General features: G+C 42.9%; 1 protein-coding gene across 1 annotated transcript in view; it reads left to right on the top strand.

Annotated features, from left to right (window-relative positions):
• Positions 1–18,583, top strand: part of TTC6 (tetratricopeptide repeat domain 6) — a 170,511-nt gene that overhangs the window by 72,252 nt on the left and 79,676 nt on the right. Inside the window, exons 18-20 of the mRNA XM_084827146.1 lie at positions 81–149; positions 2,958–3,511; positions 5,602–6,076. Of these exons, the coding sequence (XP_084683272.1) occupies positions 81–149; positions 2,958–3,511; positions 5,602–6,076 (1,098 nt within the window). The remainder of the gene's footprint in view (positions 1–80; positions 150–2,957; positions 3,512–5,601; positions 6,077–18,583) is intronic.

The raw sequence follows: 18,583 nt of genomic DNA, 5'->3' as shown, positions 1-18,583 counted from the left end.
ATCCAGCTTTCAGATAAAAATTGTATTAGGGTAATTTGTTGATGTTATTAACACATGTATCCACTTTGCTTTTATTGTAGAGTGTTAAAGTAAATGGAAGATGTCCTTCTTGTCCACAACTTTTATTTTCTACAAGTAAAATATCAGAGGTATTGTAATTTTTAATATCCCATACCATCAATTTTATCCTCAGTGTGATAAAATATTTTCATTAGGAATTGATTAAAAAAAATTAGTACAGTTTAGGCTGCAATCCTATGTACACTTACTTGAGAATAAACCTCAATGGGATTTTCTTCTGAGTAGTCATGTAAAGGATTGCACTGCTAGAAAGTAATTAATTTTATATTTAATATTAATGTTTTGTTTTATGATAGAGGTTTAACTCAAAATTACTTGGGTTGGATAGAGACTATTCTGCTATTCTGTGAACTGAAGGGCTCCTTCCCTTCATAGAAGTCAGCCAGATCCAGCAAAAGCTCCTCCACAAACTAGATTCTCCTGCAGGTAGGGATGTACAAATCCCTTTACCTGGAGTCTGCGGGGGGGGGGGGGTCCACGGGGGGGGGGAGGCGATCCGTTCCTCCCCCCGGAATCCTCACTGGCCAGCTCCGCTTTGTGGTGAGTCCATGGAGCCGCCGGCCGGCTCCGTTCCACAAGCAATACAGCCACCATTGCCATGCTGTATCGCTGCTGAGCAGAAACAGGAAGTAATCCAGACGTAAATGGCATCTGCTACACCGTTTGCTTCCCTGTTTCTTCTTGCGATAGGCTACACATATGTATTTATGTAGATATTTACGTAGCCTATCGCGTGAAAAAACAGGGACGCAAATGGCATCCACTACGCCGTTTGCGTCCCTGTTTTTTCACAGTAGGCTACGTAAATATCTACATAAATACAGCTGTGTAGCCTATCGCGAGGAAAAACGGGGATGCAAATGGTGTCGCGGATGCCATTTGTGTCTGGATCACTTCCCAAATGGAGCCGCTGGGAGGGAGGATTTGGCCCACGTGGGTCCGGGAGGCAGAGCTGAGTACATCCGTTCCGCTACGGACTCCGAGGGGCTGAATTCAATGGAATTCGGCCTCATTTGAGTCTGTGGCGGATTCCGCGGACATCCCTACCTGCAGGTGGAAAGGAAGTAATTATTTTTGCCAATTTCCCCTTCCCATAGTACCGCCTCCCACACTTTTTCAGAGGGTCCCCCCCAACCCTCTGTAGCAGATATTATGGAGAGAGAGGATTGAGGGAGGAGGGGGGAGGAATAACAAAAAATCACTTATTCCCCTTTCACTCGTGGGAGCAGAACTTCACTTGTGAGTTCTGCTCTATGCAACTCTGAATCCAAGCCACTGTTTATTTTAAACTTTAATGTTTTAATTAATTATTGATACATATATAACAAGGAAACCAAAAGGGGTATATGTTGGGTTATGCAATAAGTACATTACAAATATCAGTATAAATATTTATGAATAAAACATGTATGAAAGTATTCACAATATTGAAAATACTGATATACATTTATATTAATATCATACTTCTCCAAAATTTGATTAAAGGTCACCATTCTGTTGCAGATTTCTCATTACTTGTCTTCCATTTGTCAGTTTAACAATTCAGCTTACTTTTGTTAACTAAGCTGGCTGCCAGACTCTTCTTTACATATTGGGACAATAGATTTCTTCCACTTCTTAGCTGTTATTAACTTTGCAGCAGACAATAAATTAGAAATTAAAGAACAATGCTCATAATTTACTGTACGTTGCAGAACTTGAAACAACTTGTTATTTGGTTCTAAGGGTAGATTGTAATTCGTCATTCTTATATCTTTTTACTTGATAAGAAAAACTTTGTATTACAGGACAAAGCCACCACATGTGTAAGTAGTCTGCTGTGGAAGAATTGCATCTCCAACAAATATGTATGTTGGTTTTATAAATCTTATTCCGTTAAGTATCAACAGTACAAAAATAATTTTATGTGAAGGTTACTACCAGAACAACAAAGCACCACCTGTAAATGGGATGCATCCCTGAGACTGCAAACTCAAGTAATACTTACCAGGAACATAGAACAGCACTTTGTTTTTATTTAGTTTCAGTTATACTTCTTATGGAAATCCTTTGAAGTGATTAGAACCAATTCTATATTATTAACAAAAATATGAGTTTTATTTAGTATCAGTTGTGGTGCTGATTCTTTGTTTTAAAAGAATTCTAGTCCACAGAAGCTAGAAAGGGAAGGTTAAGTTACCTATGAACTTATCAGGATATATTAACAGACATAACTGGCATAGTTCAGCCTAAATCAGATACTTTGGGGGAAAATTTAACTGTGTTTATGACTGAAACTGATGGGACTTAAAAAAGCATTTTTATTTGGTTGGGTCAAACTTACAGCACTCAGCAGTATTGGTCGGGGAATTAATAGCATATTGGGAATACATATTAGTATATTTCCTCCCAGGTTTTTAAGAAGTTTCTAAAATCTAAAATTTCCACATCTTGAAATAGATGTTTTCTAATTTTTTGTCATGATAATATCATACCTTTCACTTATGCTATTAGTTTATCTGAGCCCTTCAAATTATGGTCCTTAATAATTAAAAGCCTAAATTAAAACCATCTCTAGCTGATACAAACACATTTGATTCCTGGGAATGTTTGCAATGAAGATAGTCCTTCATCTGTAAAAAGAAAAATCTGCATGAGTTTTTAAAAGGTTGTAAATCATGCCCCAATCCAACAATCTGGTCTGGATGAGATGTGCACATAGAACTCTAGATTGGGGAAATTTCTTCGTCTAAGTATTAAAATGCCAATATTTTTCTTTCATTAGAATATATCAATATGCATCTCAGTGTGATTTATAATATTTTATAGTGTTTATGTAAATTGCTGCTTGGAACATTTCCCCAAAAGACATTAAATAAAAAATATTTTTCTTACAGCTAGATTTGGTTAAAAGATCAATCAGTGCACCAGAATTGTCATCATATAGAGACAAAACAATTCTAAAGATTTCTGCAAATTTCAAAACCACTATGGAAGAAATCAATGTTATGCAGAAACATGAAGAAACAGCAGATATTACGGCTACACTACCAGAGGCTAAAGTTTCTCCAGCGAAGACACAGCAAAGCTCTCCTAGTCCTAGCCCTCAGAAAAGGGCTCCTAGCCCTCAGAAAAGGGCTCATAGCCCTCAGAAAAGTTCTCCTAGCTCTCAGAAAAGTGTTCCTAATACAGATAAAGATTCTGATTCAGTAAAAGAACGAACAGCAAGTCTTGCCCCCTCCAGTGCAGAACCTGCTCAACCTGTTCAAGGTGCTCAGCTTCTGGATGGCAGTGCTCTTGCTGCACAATCTCGAAAAGCTGGACTTAAGTACATCGTTTTCCCAAAGAAAGGATGCAGAAAGAAATCATTGAAATTAGGGAGACATGTTACCCCTCAATTATTGGGAATTATAAGTAAGAAATTAAATGAACCTCCAAGGATTCTTAAAAGGTTATATTTTTATTACCATTTGCAAAAGATATATTTATAATTTATTTTTTAAAATATATTCATTTAAGTACTTCGACAGAGCAATCCAAAGTTACAGATCCACTGGCTGGATGTGGGTTGGATGGGGCAGAGGTGCTTCTTCCCTGCAGAGCCCACCAACCTCCAGTACACCCAAGAAAAGCTCCATGCACTTAGACCACTGGCAGTGTTTCCAATAGCAGCAGGCTCTGAAATGGGATGTACTAGGGGTGGGGTTGGTGTGGGTTAGAGGTGGCCTTGGATTTGCTGGATCCAAAGCCCCTTTGTTTCACTGAGAAGTGTCAGAATCAGACTTTCCCAGCCTGGAGTTGGCATAGCTAATTCCCGCTTGAAAACAATGGGGTGGGAGGAAGAGAGAGAGATATATTTTTACTGCCGGTGAAATCATCAAAGGAAAATGCCCCTCACTACCTCCTGTCCTGGCTGGTGCAAGGTGGCAGGGCTTTCAAAGTGGTGGATTGTCTGCCACTTCACTCCCTCTTAGGATTGCTCTTTTGCTCACGATACACAAGTTGCTATGTAATGCTACATTAACCTCTGCTCTCCACCCCAACTCTAGCAAACACCACACATTCCTAAGTTTAGGAGATTGCTGACATGCAGGCCCTATCCCCATCCTACCCTAACAAAGTTCATACATTCCCAAATTGGGAAAATTACACAGCCCAGCTGTCATGCAGCAATCGGTGATGCTACTCTGACTGATGTGAACAGTTGCAACATCCCCAGTAAGGTGTTGCAAGCTAATTGGTGCCATATTCCTGAGCCCAGGCTAAACTGGGGCAGATCTGGGGATATCCAAAATATCCATACCCAAAATGTATGTTTGGATGACATCGCTATAGTGATGGGGAAAAAGAGTGACTTAATAGAAACATTCAGAATTGACTGAATAGAGGAGATATATTAGGAGGGAAAGTTTGAGATGGGACTACAACATGGAGAGAGATATTTAGCCCTCGGGTCATGGAGAACAGCATGGATTTTAGAGATATTAAAGAGGAAAAAGCAGCCTTAGCAACTTTGAATGAGGGAGGAAAAAGAGATAGAAATGTCAATCGTGACCTTGGTATTGAGCATCTCTGAGACTTCTGGTAATGTCTCCAATACTGTGTGTCAGTTCTTTAGTGTGATACAGGTTTTTAAATAATGTATGAGGGTTTTTGTTTTGATAGCCATCTTAATTTTCTATTTGGAAAGAAACCCAGATTGAAAGAAAGAAAAGGGGAGAGTCTACTCTGATTACTAGCACAGCAGTAACTGTGTGCAGAAGGTTCCCATAGGATTCAGCAGAGCCCTGTTTCTTCTCTTTTTTTCTCATCACCTGTTCAGGTAGTACAACAGACCATTATGGGGATTTGCTGCCTCCCATATCACCATACAAACCTTCCTCTCACTTATATCCAAATTTTGTGTGTTCAGATCATGAGTAACTTGCATTACATAGAGTGCCCAAGTTGCCTGAGAATATGGAATGTGCCCCCCTTCCTCCCATGCTCTGTAATGGCATGCTCCACTACCTGTGAATGTGCCAAGGACAGAAGACGGGAAATAGGGCTTTTTGATCCTTATGGAATCCTCTGGGTATGCATACCTCACCCTTGTTAGCATTAAATGGTCTGCCTAATTTATTAAAACAATAACTACCATCAGAGGGAGGTGCCATTTGGATTTTCTGTCTCACCATAATAATGTGGAAGGCCATTTCCATCAGAAACTAGTGCTTTGGGCTAGATTACACTTTTTTCATGGATTTTGCAGAATTGTACAGCTCTGTATAACATTAAAGATCTATATATCAGTCTATTGAAGTACAATCTGTGAAGTAGTTTGTTTTGTACCTCTGATAGGAATTTCTGATTTGGGTTAAAGCTTAAATATTATGTACCAATATTATGAACCAAAGTAGATATTCTCAACATATGTACTATGTCACAATGTATAACCTGCTTTTTAAATTTCTTTCAACAAGTAGATCTTACATCACTATGTCTGACAAACACACTGACAAAGTGTGACTACAATTTTGCTTTTCTTTTTTCTTGACTTAGGTCTGTATCTCTTGGAAAGCTTCATATGCATAATAAATTCTGTATCAAAGTATCTCAAGCAGTTCGATGTTATCGAAGCCCCAGCCTCCCTTGTAGGATGGATTTTGAAAAATTTGCAGAAAAGCAAGGTAGAAAGCCAGACAACTCTGATGAATATCTTTGGGCCAAAACAATCTGGATTAAATGGTTTGATGAGTTATTCCCTCCCAGTAGGCAATCTGTTGAAGATAAAGATAGATCAGTGTCAAGCAAAAAGGATGTGGAAGAGAAAACAAAGGAAAAGGAATTAGCAGACTTGGTGAATCCACTTCTTTGGGAAGGCGAAACAAATGAACTTGAACAGTATCAGTCTGAAATTGATAGAATAACTCAACTGATAAATGAAGGATATTCTTCTGCATTTCACTACTGTAGACGTGGAGCAATATACAGGAAAATAGGCAAATTGAAGGCAGCTATGGATGACTTGGAAAAGGTTAGTTTAAAATACAGATTAACTTATTTTACCTGCTAATAATTTCTTTTTTTCTCCTGTGCATGTAAACAGTACATCAGGTGGGTCTTATGCGCCATCTAGTGGTCAAAGGCAAAATTGCTGTTCCAATTAAGTCGTTTAACTGTCTTTCCTGCCTTTGAAGCTCAGTTTTGCGATTTTGCCTTACTGAAGTGGTCCTGGGGTCGCCTCTCTAGTTCTTCTGACCCGGGCTTGTTTTTTCCATTTTCTCCTTAACTTTTCCATGTCTCTGTGTTATTGTCTGTTCTCTTTTCCTCCCTTCCCGGTCTTTTTTCCTTTTAGGGAAAACAGTAAAAACAAACAAACCCCACCACAGGTTCTCTGTTCTTGTCGGCTATCTTCATCTCCAACCGCCCCCCCCCTCCAGTTTGGCCAGCCTTTTCTCCCTTGTGCCTTCGGCTCTGCTGCTTGCTATGGGGAAAGCAAAAGGAAAGACTGTTTCTGCCCCCAAATTTTCTCATAAACCTTGCCCGGCAGTCTCCTCGGGCTCTTCACAAACCACTTCCATGTGGCCTCTGCGAGCGACGGGAAGGCAATAATGGTGGCCATTACTGACCCTCCCATTTGCATTGAAGCAGCTTGTCCGTCTACAGCTTATGAAAAAGCAAGCCTTTCTGTCGCATCTGGAGCTCCCTTTTCTCCACCTTTGGGAGTTTTCCTCAGAAGGGCCCAGAGCCAGATCGAGTGCCTGCAGCGACATAGCCCTGGCTGGTATGGTTGTTGGGAGTTTGGGAAGAGGAGGAAGAAGAGGAGGACAAGGGGGGGGGGAGCCTGGCCTTACGCAGGAGCCCAGCTTTTACTATACTGTCTCCCAGGTGGTTGGCCAGAAGGAGCCTTAGGGCAGATGAAGATCTGTCTAATGACAGAGAGGCAGATTTGGCTGAGAATTTGGGCAGTATGTTTTTGATGCAGTCTTCCCTGGAGGAGTTCCAGGGGTTCACAGACTGCCCTGTGGGAACAGAGGCATCATGCTCCAGGCCCACTGCTTTTTCCCGCCAAAACCCAGTCAATCCCATACAGTCGGGCAGCAATCTGGGGGGATTCGGCTTCTCTGGAAATTCCGCCTTTGCTGCTACAGTGCTTGGAGGAGGCTTTATTAGCTGATCTGGCTAAGGATGCCTTGGTTCATTCTCAGCCTTTAACCCTTTCTATGTCTGCTACATCTAGAAATGCTGTGCAGCCCTCTGGCTCTCTCCTAATGTCACAGCAGGCTTCTTCAGCTCCAGCTCAAGACAGTGTTCATATATCCAGATTCTCATGATGTGCCTAGGAGGAAGTTAAAAAGTAAATGTCCAACCCAAATCTGGACTCTCCTAATCCAGATGAGAATGATGCAGACTTAATTGTCCTGGATGAAGAGGAGTGGACTGGTGAGTCTGACCTTGAGGGACCCGATTCCAGGATTCCCATTCTCTTCCCCTGCTATGTAAATCTATGGCAGCCTTAGATCCTTCAGAAGACACTCCTCAACCCTCTACTTCTAGGATGGCAAGACCAAAGTGGTGAAGCTGCCTGCTCTTATCCCAAAAGTGATTAGAGGTGAGCTGAATTCTCCTTTGCAGCACAAGAAATCAATCATTGCTGTTTTAGAGCAGCTTATTATGGATCAAATTAAAGTCCTGCTTATTGATGTGCCTGTGGTGAATCATGTTCTTCACCTGAAAGATGAGGATGCGCAGCTCAACGAAACAGTTGAGTGCAAGCTGGATACTGGTTTGAAGAAGGCCCATGAAGTAGCATCCGTATCTATTCGGGTGGCAGCTTCAGCATCAGTTTTTGCCAGATCTTCCCTCCTGTGGTTGGAAGATGTGTTAGACGGGGCACTTTATGATCCAGCCAGATTACGTAAGGCCCTTCTCAAGGTCTCTAGGGCAGTAGCTTTTATTGCTACTGCCCTGGCAATAAAATGGTGCCTCTTTGGATGTGGCTCAGTTCTCTGCTAGATCCCTAGCAGCTGATGTGTTTACCAGGAGAGTCCTTTGGCTTTGCCATTGGGAAGCTCCTCCTTCGAAGTCCAACCTAGCGTCAGAGCTTTTCATTGGGGGCAAGTTCTCTGGGGATTATGCTTTAAAGGATGGCTTAGTCAAATCAAAAGACAAGAAAAAGGCTACGCCCATGGCAAGAAAGAAGGAAGAAAGGTGTTTCTTTAGGAGATCTTTTAATCCTTACCAAACAAGCCAGCTATTTGTTTCTCTAAAACCTCTGGGCAAGGGAGAGATGTTTGGTCCACCCATCCCACCTAGGCTCGTTCCCGAGGCAGAAATAAAGGCCAACAGAACTTCTCCACTAGATTTGGCTCATCCACCTTGTCAAGGGGATACAGGCATCAGTTCTGACACCAGCCTTTTGTTTGTGGGCAATCATCTTGTTGGGTACACTGGCAAATGGCTGGCCATCACCTCAGATTGTTGGGTGCTTTGCTCTGGTCTGCGTCTGGAGCTGACTTCTTGACCTCCCCACTATTTTTTCCTATCCCCAACCCCAGCAAATCCAGCCAAAAGGAAGATGGTGAAATTGGCTATCCACTTTCTACTAGGTATTGCAGCTGTGGAACCGTTGCCTCTAAAAGTGAAGGGATTAGGGCTCTATTCTCACTTCTTTATAGTCTTAGAGGAAGATGGATCCATCAGAGCTGTCTTGAATCTCAAGTTTCTCAACCACTTCATCTGTTACTGCTGGTTATGGATGGAGACTCTGCTGTCCATCAAAGAAGCTCTTTGCCTAGGAAACGTCATGACTTCAGTGGACCTCAGAGAAGCCTATCTCCATGTTCCTGTCTTCCTCAACCATCGGCACTACCTCCATTTTGCCTTCAAAGGGTCCCATTTTCCATACAGAGCCATACTTTTTGGCCTAGCTTCATGTCCCAGGGTATTTACAAAGATCATGGTCACTTTGGTGGCATATGTTCGCATACAAGGGATCTCAGTATACCCTTACACTGACGATCTTCTCATCCATTCAGCCTCTTGGCATTAGGCAGTGGACATCCTGCAAGTCACCCTGGCATGTTTCAAGGACTTTGGTTTTCTGGTCACCAATCAAAAGAGTCATCTGCTCCCCTCTCACAGAATACTCCACCTGAGTATTAATAAACACATGAGTAGGGATCATGGCTGTCTCTAGAGAGGTTCTCCAAAATTCAAGCTGGAGTCAAATTGATTTGCTTCAAGAAGTCAGTTGACCTCATGCTTCTAATGAAGGTTTTTGGGCCTTATGGTGTCAACATTCCAGGTAACAACTTGGGCAAGACTTCATTCTCGTCCCTTACAATTGGCCCTTCTTCCTTTCCAAAACGATATAGCTTCAAGATGTCACTTGAACATTCATCTGTCCCGGACTGTTTGAGCTTCCTTCTGCTGGTGGCTCTTCCATCCTGTTCTGGAGAGAGGGGTCACCCTCCAGGATCCCCCTCAAACAGTGATTACATCAGATGCCAGCCTTTCTGGTTGAGGAGCTCTGTGCAAGGGGGGGATAGTTCAAAGAACCTGGTCCTTGGGGAAGTCGCAGCTTCCTATCAACCTACTAGAACTCCAGGTGGCCAGGCTAGCGGTTCAACACTTCACGCAAGTACTTCCTCTCAGATTGGTTTTCATCCAGGTGGACAATGTCACAGCCAAAGGAAACATCTACCATCAAGAAAGAACCAAGTCTCCAGACCTCTAAGGAGGTGGACGCCTTCCTTCTTTGGGTGGAACATCACCTAGAAACCCTCTCTGCAGAATACCTAAGCAGAGAATACTCAAGCCAACTGGCTAAGCAGAAAACAGCTAAACCAGGGAGAATGGATGCTTCACCCAGAAGTCTTTGAAGAGATAGTCTTCTGTTTCAGGAGAGTCCAGGTGGAGCTGTTTGCATCAGAAGCCCATCACCAGGTCAGCAGGTTCTTCTCCTGTTATGCATCTCCAGCAGCAGAGATGATGGATACCCTGTCTTCTCCATAGCCAATATATTTTCTGTATGTTTTTCCACTGCTCCCTCTTCTCTCCAGGGTTCTCTGGAGGTGAAAGAAGAAAAGGCAAGACTCATTCTAGTGGCTCCCTTTTTTGTCCATGGAGACCCTGGTTTCTTGACCTGATCAATCTGGCAGCAGCTCCTCCTTGGCCTCTCCCTCTGCAGGCCATCTCCTTCAGCCAAACCCTGTATGGCTTCAGTGACATGTCTGGAGATTGAAAGGAACCATTTTGCCAAAGCAGACCTCACCCCCACGCTAATCAAAATTATATTGGCCTTTAGGAGACCATCTACCCGCAGAATTTACCTGAGTACATCGAAGATATTCTCGACTTGGTGTACTAAGAAAAGGATTTGGGGCTCAAAAAAGCCAGAATCTCAGACTGTTTAGCATTTCTGCAAGACAGTTTGACAGTTTGACATATTCTCAAGCCAAATATGTTCAAGCTTCAGGCTTCCATGCTATCTACTCTTTTGTCAAAAAACCCAGATAGGTTCATGGGTGCTCATCCTTTTCTTAAACAGTTCCTGTGCAGAGCTTTTTCAAAGTCACCTCCAGTTCGACACCTTTCCTGGATCTCCATAAAGTACTTTCAGCACTTCAGAAGCCACCTTTCCAGCCCCTGAAATCAGTACCTCTCCAACTGCTCTCTTCCAAGGTTTTATTCTTGGTGGCCGTAACATCAGCCAGAAGGATCTCCGAACTTAATGTCCTCTCTGTGGATAAACACCTATGTGTATTCCATAAAGATAGAGTGCTGCTCCATACTAACCCCATTGTTCATCCTAAAGTTCTGATTCCTTTTCACTGCCAACAAGATCTAATTCTTTCCACTTTTTGTCCTTCCCCTGTGCACCCCGCAGAAATGAAATGGCATTCACTTGTTGTCAGGAGGGCTCTGAGGCCTATATCAGCAGAACCAAAACTTTTCAGCGGTCAGATTCCCTGTTTGTGTCATTCCATCCTGCTTCCTTGGGACAGAAGGTTTCTAATGCCACTCTAAGTAGATGGCTAGAGGCATGCATTTCCCTAGCCTATTCCTGCCTAAAGTCTCCACCTACCAGAATTTTTGCCCATTCTACAAGAGTAGCCGCAACATCGGCAGCTATTTTCCTTAGTGCTCTGCTGCATTGATTTGTAGGGCAGCTACATGGGCAAATCCTAACACATTTGTTAAACATTACAAGATTGACTTATATGCTTCTGCTGAGGTGGCCTTTGGAAGGTGTGTCTTGCAACACATCCTTCCCAGTCATTAAGCAGCTACTACTTCATTGAATCCCGCCCTACATGGGTCAAGCTTTGGTATGTCCCACCTGACATGCTGTTTACATGCACAAGAGAAAAGACCATTGGTCAGTTACCCATAAAAGGGATTTCTTTGTGCCTGTAGAACAGTACATCAGGGCCACACCCTAGATTCAGATTCTGTTATGGCTGTTTCTGCTGGTGGGGATTAATTTTCCTATTTTGTCACACTTGGTTTCTTTCCAAGCCCTGTCTGCAGAGAGTGCGGGATGTCCTGTTTTTCTTGTTTGTGTTTCACTGCTCTCACTGATCCTAGTACTTCCTGAGCTTGTCTTTGGAAACTGAGCTTCAAAGGTGGGAAAGACAGTCAAAAGACATAATTGGAGCAGTGTTTTGCCTTTGACCACTAGGTGGTGCATAAGACTCACCTGATGTACTGTTTTACATGCACAAAATCCCTTTTACGGGTAAGTGACCAATGGTCTTTTTATCTTACTGAGTAGCTGTGATCCTCTAGGGATGCCAGATGGGTTTAAAAAGTGGGAAGGGCATCTTTCTAATAATCCGGTCACTGGATACCTCCTTGTATCCATTTCTCTGCTCAGAGAAAAACTTTGCAGGGTCTTTAAGAGAGAAACCCCACCTTGGGCAGATTTCTGGAATTTTGGCATTTAGCAGCTAATTATGTTATATCTGTTACCATATGTCCTTTACCTCACGTATACTCATACACACATGGACCACCAGAACAGAGTTGAACTGACCTTGATTGACCATGGAGTTTCAGAATGAGATAACTTTTACAAGTTTGGTTACTTGAGGAACAGGTTTTACCACAGAACAAAGAGAAGAGTATATACTGACATTGTATTCAATGTTTTCCCACTGGATTATGATACTGCAAAAGGTGTGTGGTATGTAGCCCACATAACTTTAATGCCTCAGGTATGGTATTTTACCTTATCGATGCTCTAGATTGGCCAGTTCAGGAGATGATTAGATTAGTGATCAGGTGATTAGTGAGGCACTTGCATCTTCTGGTGGTTTCACACTACTATGCAGACCTGGTGAGAGTCCTTCCTACTGATCAATTGGATTCAAGGAAGCATACAGGCAGATAGCAGAGGTGGTGTCAGGAAAGCCACAGCTCAGAATGAGCTGAGGGTAAGAACATAAGAAAAGCCATGCTGGATCAGACCAAGGGTCCACCTAGTCCAGCATTTGGTTCATACAGTGGCCAACCAGCTGTTGATGGGAAACCCACAAGCAGGACATGAGTGCAACAACACCCTCTCTGTCACTGGAGGTATTCAAGCAGAGAGTGGATAGGATGGCAAGGGATGCTAAGAATAACAAAAGGGACTTCTTCAGATGTTAAAAGTAATGGTAGACCAGCGACTCAGCAAAGATGGCAAAATACTGACAACAGAGAAAAGGCTCATCTATCTATTTTGGCTTAGTCTTCTCCCAAAAGAGGATCTGTGTCTCATTTGCCATATGTGACAAACAGGCTGAAGGGTAGGAGTGCAGCTTGAGATTGATACAGAGATGGTCAGGGAATATCTAAGCACCTTAAATGAGTTCAAGTGCCCAGGTCCAGATGAATTGCATCCTAGGGTGTTGAAGGAGCAACCGGATGGACTCTCTGAACCTCTGTCTATTATCTTTGAGAAATCCTGGAGAATGGGTGAAGTACTAGCGGACAAATGTTGTACCTGTCTGCAAAAAGGAAGATCTGAGGAATTACAGAACAGTCTGACATCAGTACCTGGGAAGATTCTAGAGCAGAGTATCAAGTTCTTGATCAGTAAGCACCTTGACACTAATGCAGAGATCACTGGAAGCAGCATGGATTTGCCAGGAACAAGTCCTGCCAAACTAATTTCATTTTTTGATTGGGTAACTTTCTTATTAGATCATGGAAATGCTGTGGATATAATATATCTTGACTTCAGTAAGATATTTGATGAAGTGCCCCATGATTAGCAAGGCCTGTACTCTTTAAAATTTTCATTAATGACTTGGAGGAAGAGTATCATCCAAGACTGTAGGACACGAAATAGTGGACTAAGTTACAGGAAGACAGTTTTTGGTTGAACATCAGGAAAAACTTCCTAACAGTCTGAGCAGTCAGACAATGGAACCAACTGTGCGGTATTCAAGCAGAGACTGGATAGCCATCTGTCAGGGATGCTTTAAACTGGATTCTTGCACTGAGGAGGGGGGTGCATTTTGTAGCTTAAATGGCTCCTTCCAACTCTATGATTCTAAGGTCAGAAAGTATATATTATAGCTTCCTTGTCCTGGCTGAACCTCTGCCTTTGCTTAGTCAGCCTTCTTGGACAAAATGGAGATTTAGGACAGGGGTGAGCAACATATGGCCCCCCAAGATGTTTTGTCTTACAACCCCCATCAACCCTAGCCAGCATAGTCAATGGGAAGGGCCGTGGAAGCTGTTAGTCAAAATACCTGGAGGGCCACAAATTGTCCACCCCTGATTTAGAGATAAGATGGTAGGGCAATACTGAAAAAAGTAGTGAGGGTGAGCTCCTCAGTAACTCTTGTGACTCACACATTTATGAGTGCCAAGTTAAAGCTGTTGACATGTACAAGACATGCTGCATATTTATTGCAGAAAGAGGAATGTAGTTTCAAATGTAAGTCACATTTTAATCTATTTTCTTTAAATTCAGGTGTCATAAGATAATTAGAAGATGTTTGAGGTAAAAAGAGTAGCACATGCATGGAGAAATGAAGATGGAAGGGATAAAAGTGATACCCCGTATGTGTGTAATATGCTAATGAGCTGGTCCCTACAAGCCTGTAAGCAATGAAAATGCTAATTATTGAGTGTGTTATTGACGCTGGCATTGTATGACAGGACATAGTTGCTAAACAACTAAGGATGCTTTCAAGTACAGAATTTATGTACCACACTCGCAATATTTTTATAAGAAGTATCCATTGAAGACAAGCCAGAAAATAATAGTTTTGAGCCCAGCCAAACAAAGAAGCAGTGGATAGCTCACATTGTAGTGATATGAAGTTTCACAACCACAATATATTCACAAATATCACCTACTGACTGCTTCAACTTGGCCTTGGACATACTGACAGTTCTTAGGTGATCCATACAGAATTGAATACTCTGACAGAGCGTGGGAAGACTGGGAGATAATCTACTGCATTCTGAAGTATGTTGTCTTCCAAAATCAGGTAATTGAAGGCAGATCAGATCAAGCCCCTCTCAACAACTATACTGTATGTATGGATAATAGATTAAGCTTGGATAAGTTTCATACCATATCTTTGGGAGTGGTTCACGGCCATTGATTTAAAAGATGCATATTTCCATGTTGCAATAGAAGAGTTCAGCCAGCATTTCCTCCAGTATGCAATTAATGGTCTCCCTTACCAATTCCAGGTGTTACCGTCTGGGCTTGCTACAGCTCCAAGAGTCTTTACCAAATGCATGGCCGTGCTGTGTGCCCACCTCAGTCTGCAGGGAGTGCAGATTTACCCTTACATTGATGATTGGCTCCTGGTCACTCAGTCAGAGTGTCAGTTACAAAGTGCCATTCTGCAGATGCTGGATTTATTAGAGGAGCTAGGTTTATGCGTGAACAGGGAGAAATCACTCTTGGTATCGACCAGAGTTATCCATTTCATTGGGACGACCATAGACTCTGTCAGAGGTCGAACATTTCTGCCTCAGGATTGAGCACCAGTGTTGGTGCAGTTGGCTGCCCATTTTCAGGCCCTCCATACCATCAGAGCTTACATGGTACAGAAGCTACTAGGGCTGGTGGCAGCTACAACAGCAGTGGTTCCGTATGCCTGTATCTGCATGATGACATTACAGAACTGGCTTATCAGGTTCTTTGACCTACAGCAAGAGGTGTGAAAAGTCAAGCTGCAGCTCCCTACTGTTGTCAGGGCTTCACTTCAATGGTGGTCGATGTTGCCCAACCTCATACAAGGAACACCTTTCCAGCATCCTACTCCAACACTGTTGGTTACGATAGATGCCTCTCTGCTGGGGTGGGGTGCTCATTGTGAGGACCTCATGATTCAGGGGCTGCGGTCAGAGAAAGAGGCCAGCAACCACATCAGTGTTCTGGAACTTCTTAGTGTCAACAAGGCTTTGAAGGCCTTCAAGGGGGTCCTTCATGGTCGTCATATCCAAATCGCATCCAACAACATGATGGTTGTGTATTACCTCAACAAACAAGGAGGAACTCACTCTGTACCATTGCTTCAACTCACAATACCAATCTTGGAGTTGTGAATTGCTCGGAGGATTCATGTGGAGGGCAAGGACGACTGCTTGGCGGATCATTTCAGTCACTCCTTTCCAGTTTCCCTCAAATGGGAACTCAAGCCAAGCGTACGCAATTGGCTGTTCAGTTTATGGGATCACCCTGCCCTGGACTGGTTTGCACTGGAGGAGAATGCAGTGTGGGAGACCTTCTGCAGCCGAGCGGGCAGAGGTGCATGGTCCCTCAGGGACACTTTTTCCAGAGACTGGAGCAGATGCTTCCTTTACATATTTCCACCATATCCCCTTCTCACTTGAGTAGTGGTGAAGATAGAGAGGGACTGTGTGGATGGCATCCTGATCACACCGTGGTGGCCAGGATAGCCATGGTTTGCTAAACTCCTGTGTCAGTCCAGAGGGGACTGTCTTTGACTTCCATCAACACCAACCCTGCTGTCCAGGGACAGGGACAGGATGAGACATCTAGATCTGTTTACCTTGCGTCTTACGGTGTGGAGAATTCAGCGTTAGATATCAGGGACTTGCCTCCTCTGCTCCAGTCTGGAGGCAGCTTGGAAGCTGGCTACTAGAAAATCTTATGCAAATAAGTCAGCATGTTTTGTGACTTTTGCTAAGGACAATGGCTTTGACCCTGTCCATTGTACCATACCAGATGTCCTGAAATTTTTATTGTCACTCCATGAGAGAGAGCTTAAGTGGTCCTCGCTTCGGGTTTACACAGCAGCCATTGTGGCTTCCTTTTCTGTTGCTGATGATGTTTCTGTTTTCTCACATCCTCTGGTTTGCTGTTTCTTGCGAGGAGTTAAAAATCTCACTCCCCCAGTGAAGCTCCCAGTACCAACATGGAGTTTGTCTGTAGTGCTGCATGCACTTACCAAAAAGTAATTTGAGCTGCTTGCTACAGCGGATCTCTGTCTTCTCTCCCTAAAGGTGTTTTCTCTAGTGGCCATTACCTTGGCCAAATGTTCAGGAGAGTTATGTGCCCTTCAAGTGGATCCTCCATACCTAAGTTTTCATAGAGACAAAGTGGTGCTTCATCCTGATATTGCCTTCCTGCCTAAGATTTTCAAGTTTTCATTTGGGTCAGGATGTTCTTCCTGCTTTTTTTCCCTTGCCTTCAACAATTGAAATTGAAGCAATCCTTCGCACTTTAGATGCTTGTAGAGCTCTGGTGTTTTATAAGGCTAGAACGGAGTCATTTCGTTGATCACAGCATTTGTTGGTCTGCTACAGGGGCTCTAAGAAAGGACTACTTGTTTTGTCCCATCGTCTAGCATCATGGGTGGTCCAGACTATTACACTGTTATATGAGCTTGAAGGTTTGGATTTGTCTGATTTGGTGACGGCACATTTAGCTAGAGCAGTAGGAATGTTTGTAGCATTTCATAGAATCATAGAACAGTAGGGTTGGAAGGGGCCTATAAGATGATTGCGTCCAACCCCCTGCTCAGTGCAGGAATCTAAGTCACATTCCTGACAGATGGCTGTCCAGCTTCATCTTGAATGCCTCCAGTGTGGGAGAGCCCACTACCTCCCTAGGTAATTGGTCCATTGCTTCCATTATTTGAAAGAGGGGAGTCGATACCGGACGTCTGTCGGGTTGCAACGTGGTCAACTCCTTCCACCATTGTCAAGCATTATCTTTTTGACATTTGGGCCAGGAGGGACTGCTCTTTCAGGTGGCCAGTTCTGTCAGAGGTTATGAGATAGAACACCGACCCTCTTCCTGGTACGTAAGCTTGTTAATTGCCCATATGTATGAAGCGCAGAGACCATGAAGAAGAAAGTCAGGTTGCTTACCTGTAACTGGAGTTCTTCTAGTGGTCATCTGTGAATTCACACAACCCATTCACGATCCCCACTTCAGTGTCAATGTCATGTTTGGTGTTGGTACTGAGGTTCCTTGGTCTTTAAGGGGGCCACAATTGGTGGTCTCCTTGGAAGTGATTGGGTGGGAACCTGCTAGAACGTGCACAGTGGGATGGTGGGGGAGGGGTTCCCGCCAAAATCCCTCAGCTGTAGAAGTTTCCCAAATTGAGGCTCTGTGCAGGCGCAGAGCCCATATACCAGGTGGCCCAAAAGTAGGTATACAGTTGTTTAGAATGTTGATGGGAGGGGGAGAGAATGTGTGAGTAGAAGATGTGTGGGTGGAGTCAGAATGACAGTTGGGAAGAGTGAGTGACAGGTTCGAGGAATGTTGCAATGTTGATGGAATACATTTCGAGCACTTACGAGATTAAACAGTGTTAAACAAATGTAAATGTAATAAACAATGTAATAAAATGCAAATAAACTATACTGTATACCTACTTTTGGTCCGCTCTGTATGTGAATGCACAGATGACCACTTGAAGAACTCCAGTTACAGGTAAACAGCCTTACTTTATATTTTATTTTATTTTCAAAATGTACATACCACTATCTATCAATTTGATTGCAGGAGTGCTTGCAATTAGTTAAGAACACAATTTTTTAAAAAATCCACTAAAATGTCAATAAAAGTCCCATCTCTGAGGAAGATGAGGTTGGTTACTCAAGACAGGGCCTTTTATGTAGGGGCACCCAGCTATGGAACTCCCTCCCTAGGGAGGTTAGGTTAGCTCCTTCTCTAGGTGGTTGGTTGATATTATTCCACCAAATTTTGAATGGTTAATGCTGCCCTCTGAATTTAGTACTGCCCTATAATTTTATTATAATTGAAGTTTTTATCTCTTGTCTTTTTGTCATGATAGCTGTATTTTGATTTATTTAAGTTTTACTGTACATTGCCTTCAGCACTTTTGAGCAGGTGGTCAATTTATAAATATGTCAGTAAATAAATAAATAAAACAGCAGAATAAAAAGTTCAATTAAAATCAACCAACCTCTAAAAAGCTTGGGTGGAAAAAAACAACAACACCCTGTTAGCCTAGTACCTATATAATAACCAAGAAGACATCAGTTGTGTCTCCTTGGGGAGGGAATTTTACAAGTGTAGCACCACAGC

The sequence above is a fragment of the Heloderma suspectum genome, chromosome 1 (assembly GCF_057233095.1).
Source record: "Heloderma suspectum isolate Gila_16-S chromosome 1, 16-S_ref, whole genome shotgun sequence".
Lineage (NCBI taxonomy): Eukaryota > Metazoa > Chordata > Lepidosauria > Squamata > Helodermatidae > Heloderma > Heloderma suspectum.
This window is presented reverse-complemented; position numbering and strand designations above follow the sequence as displayed.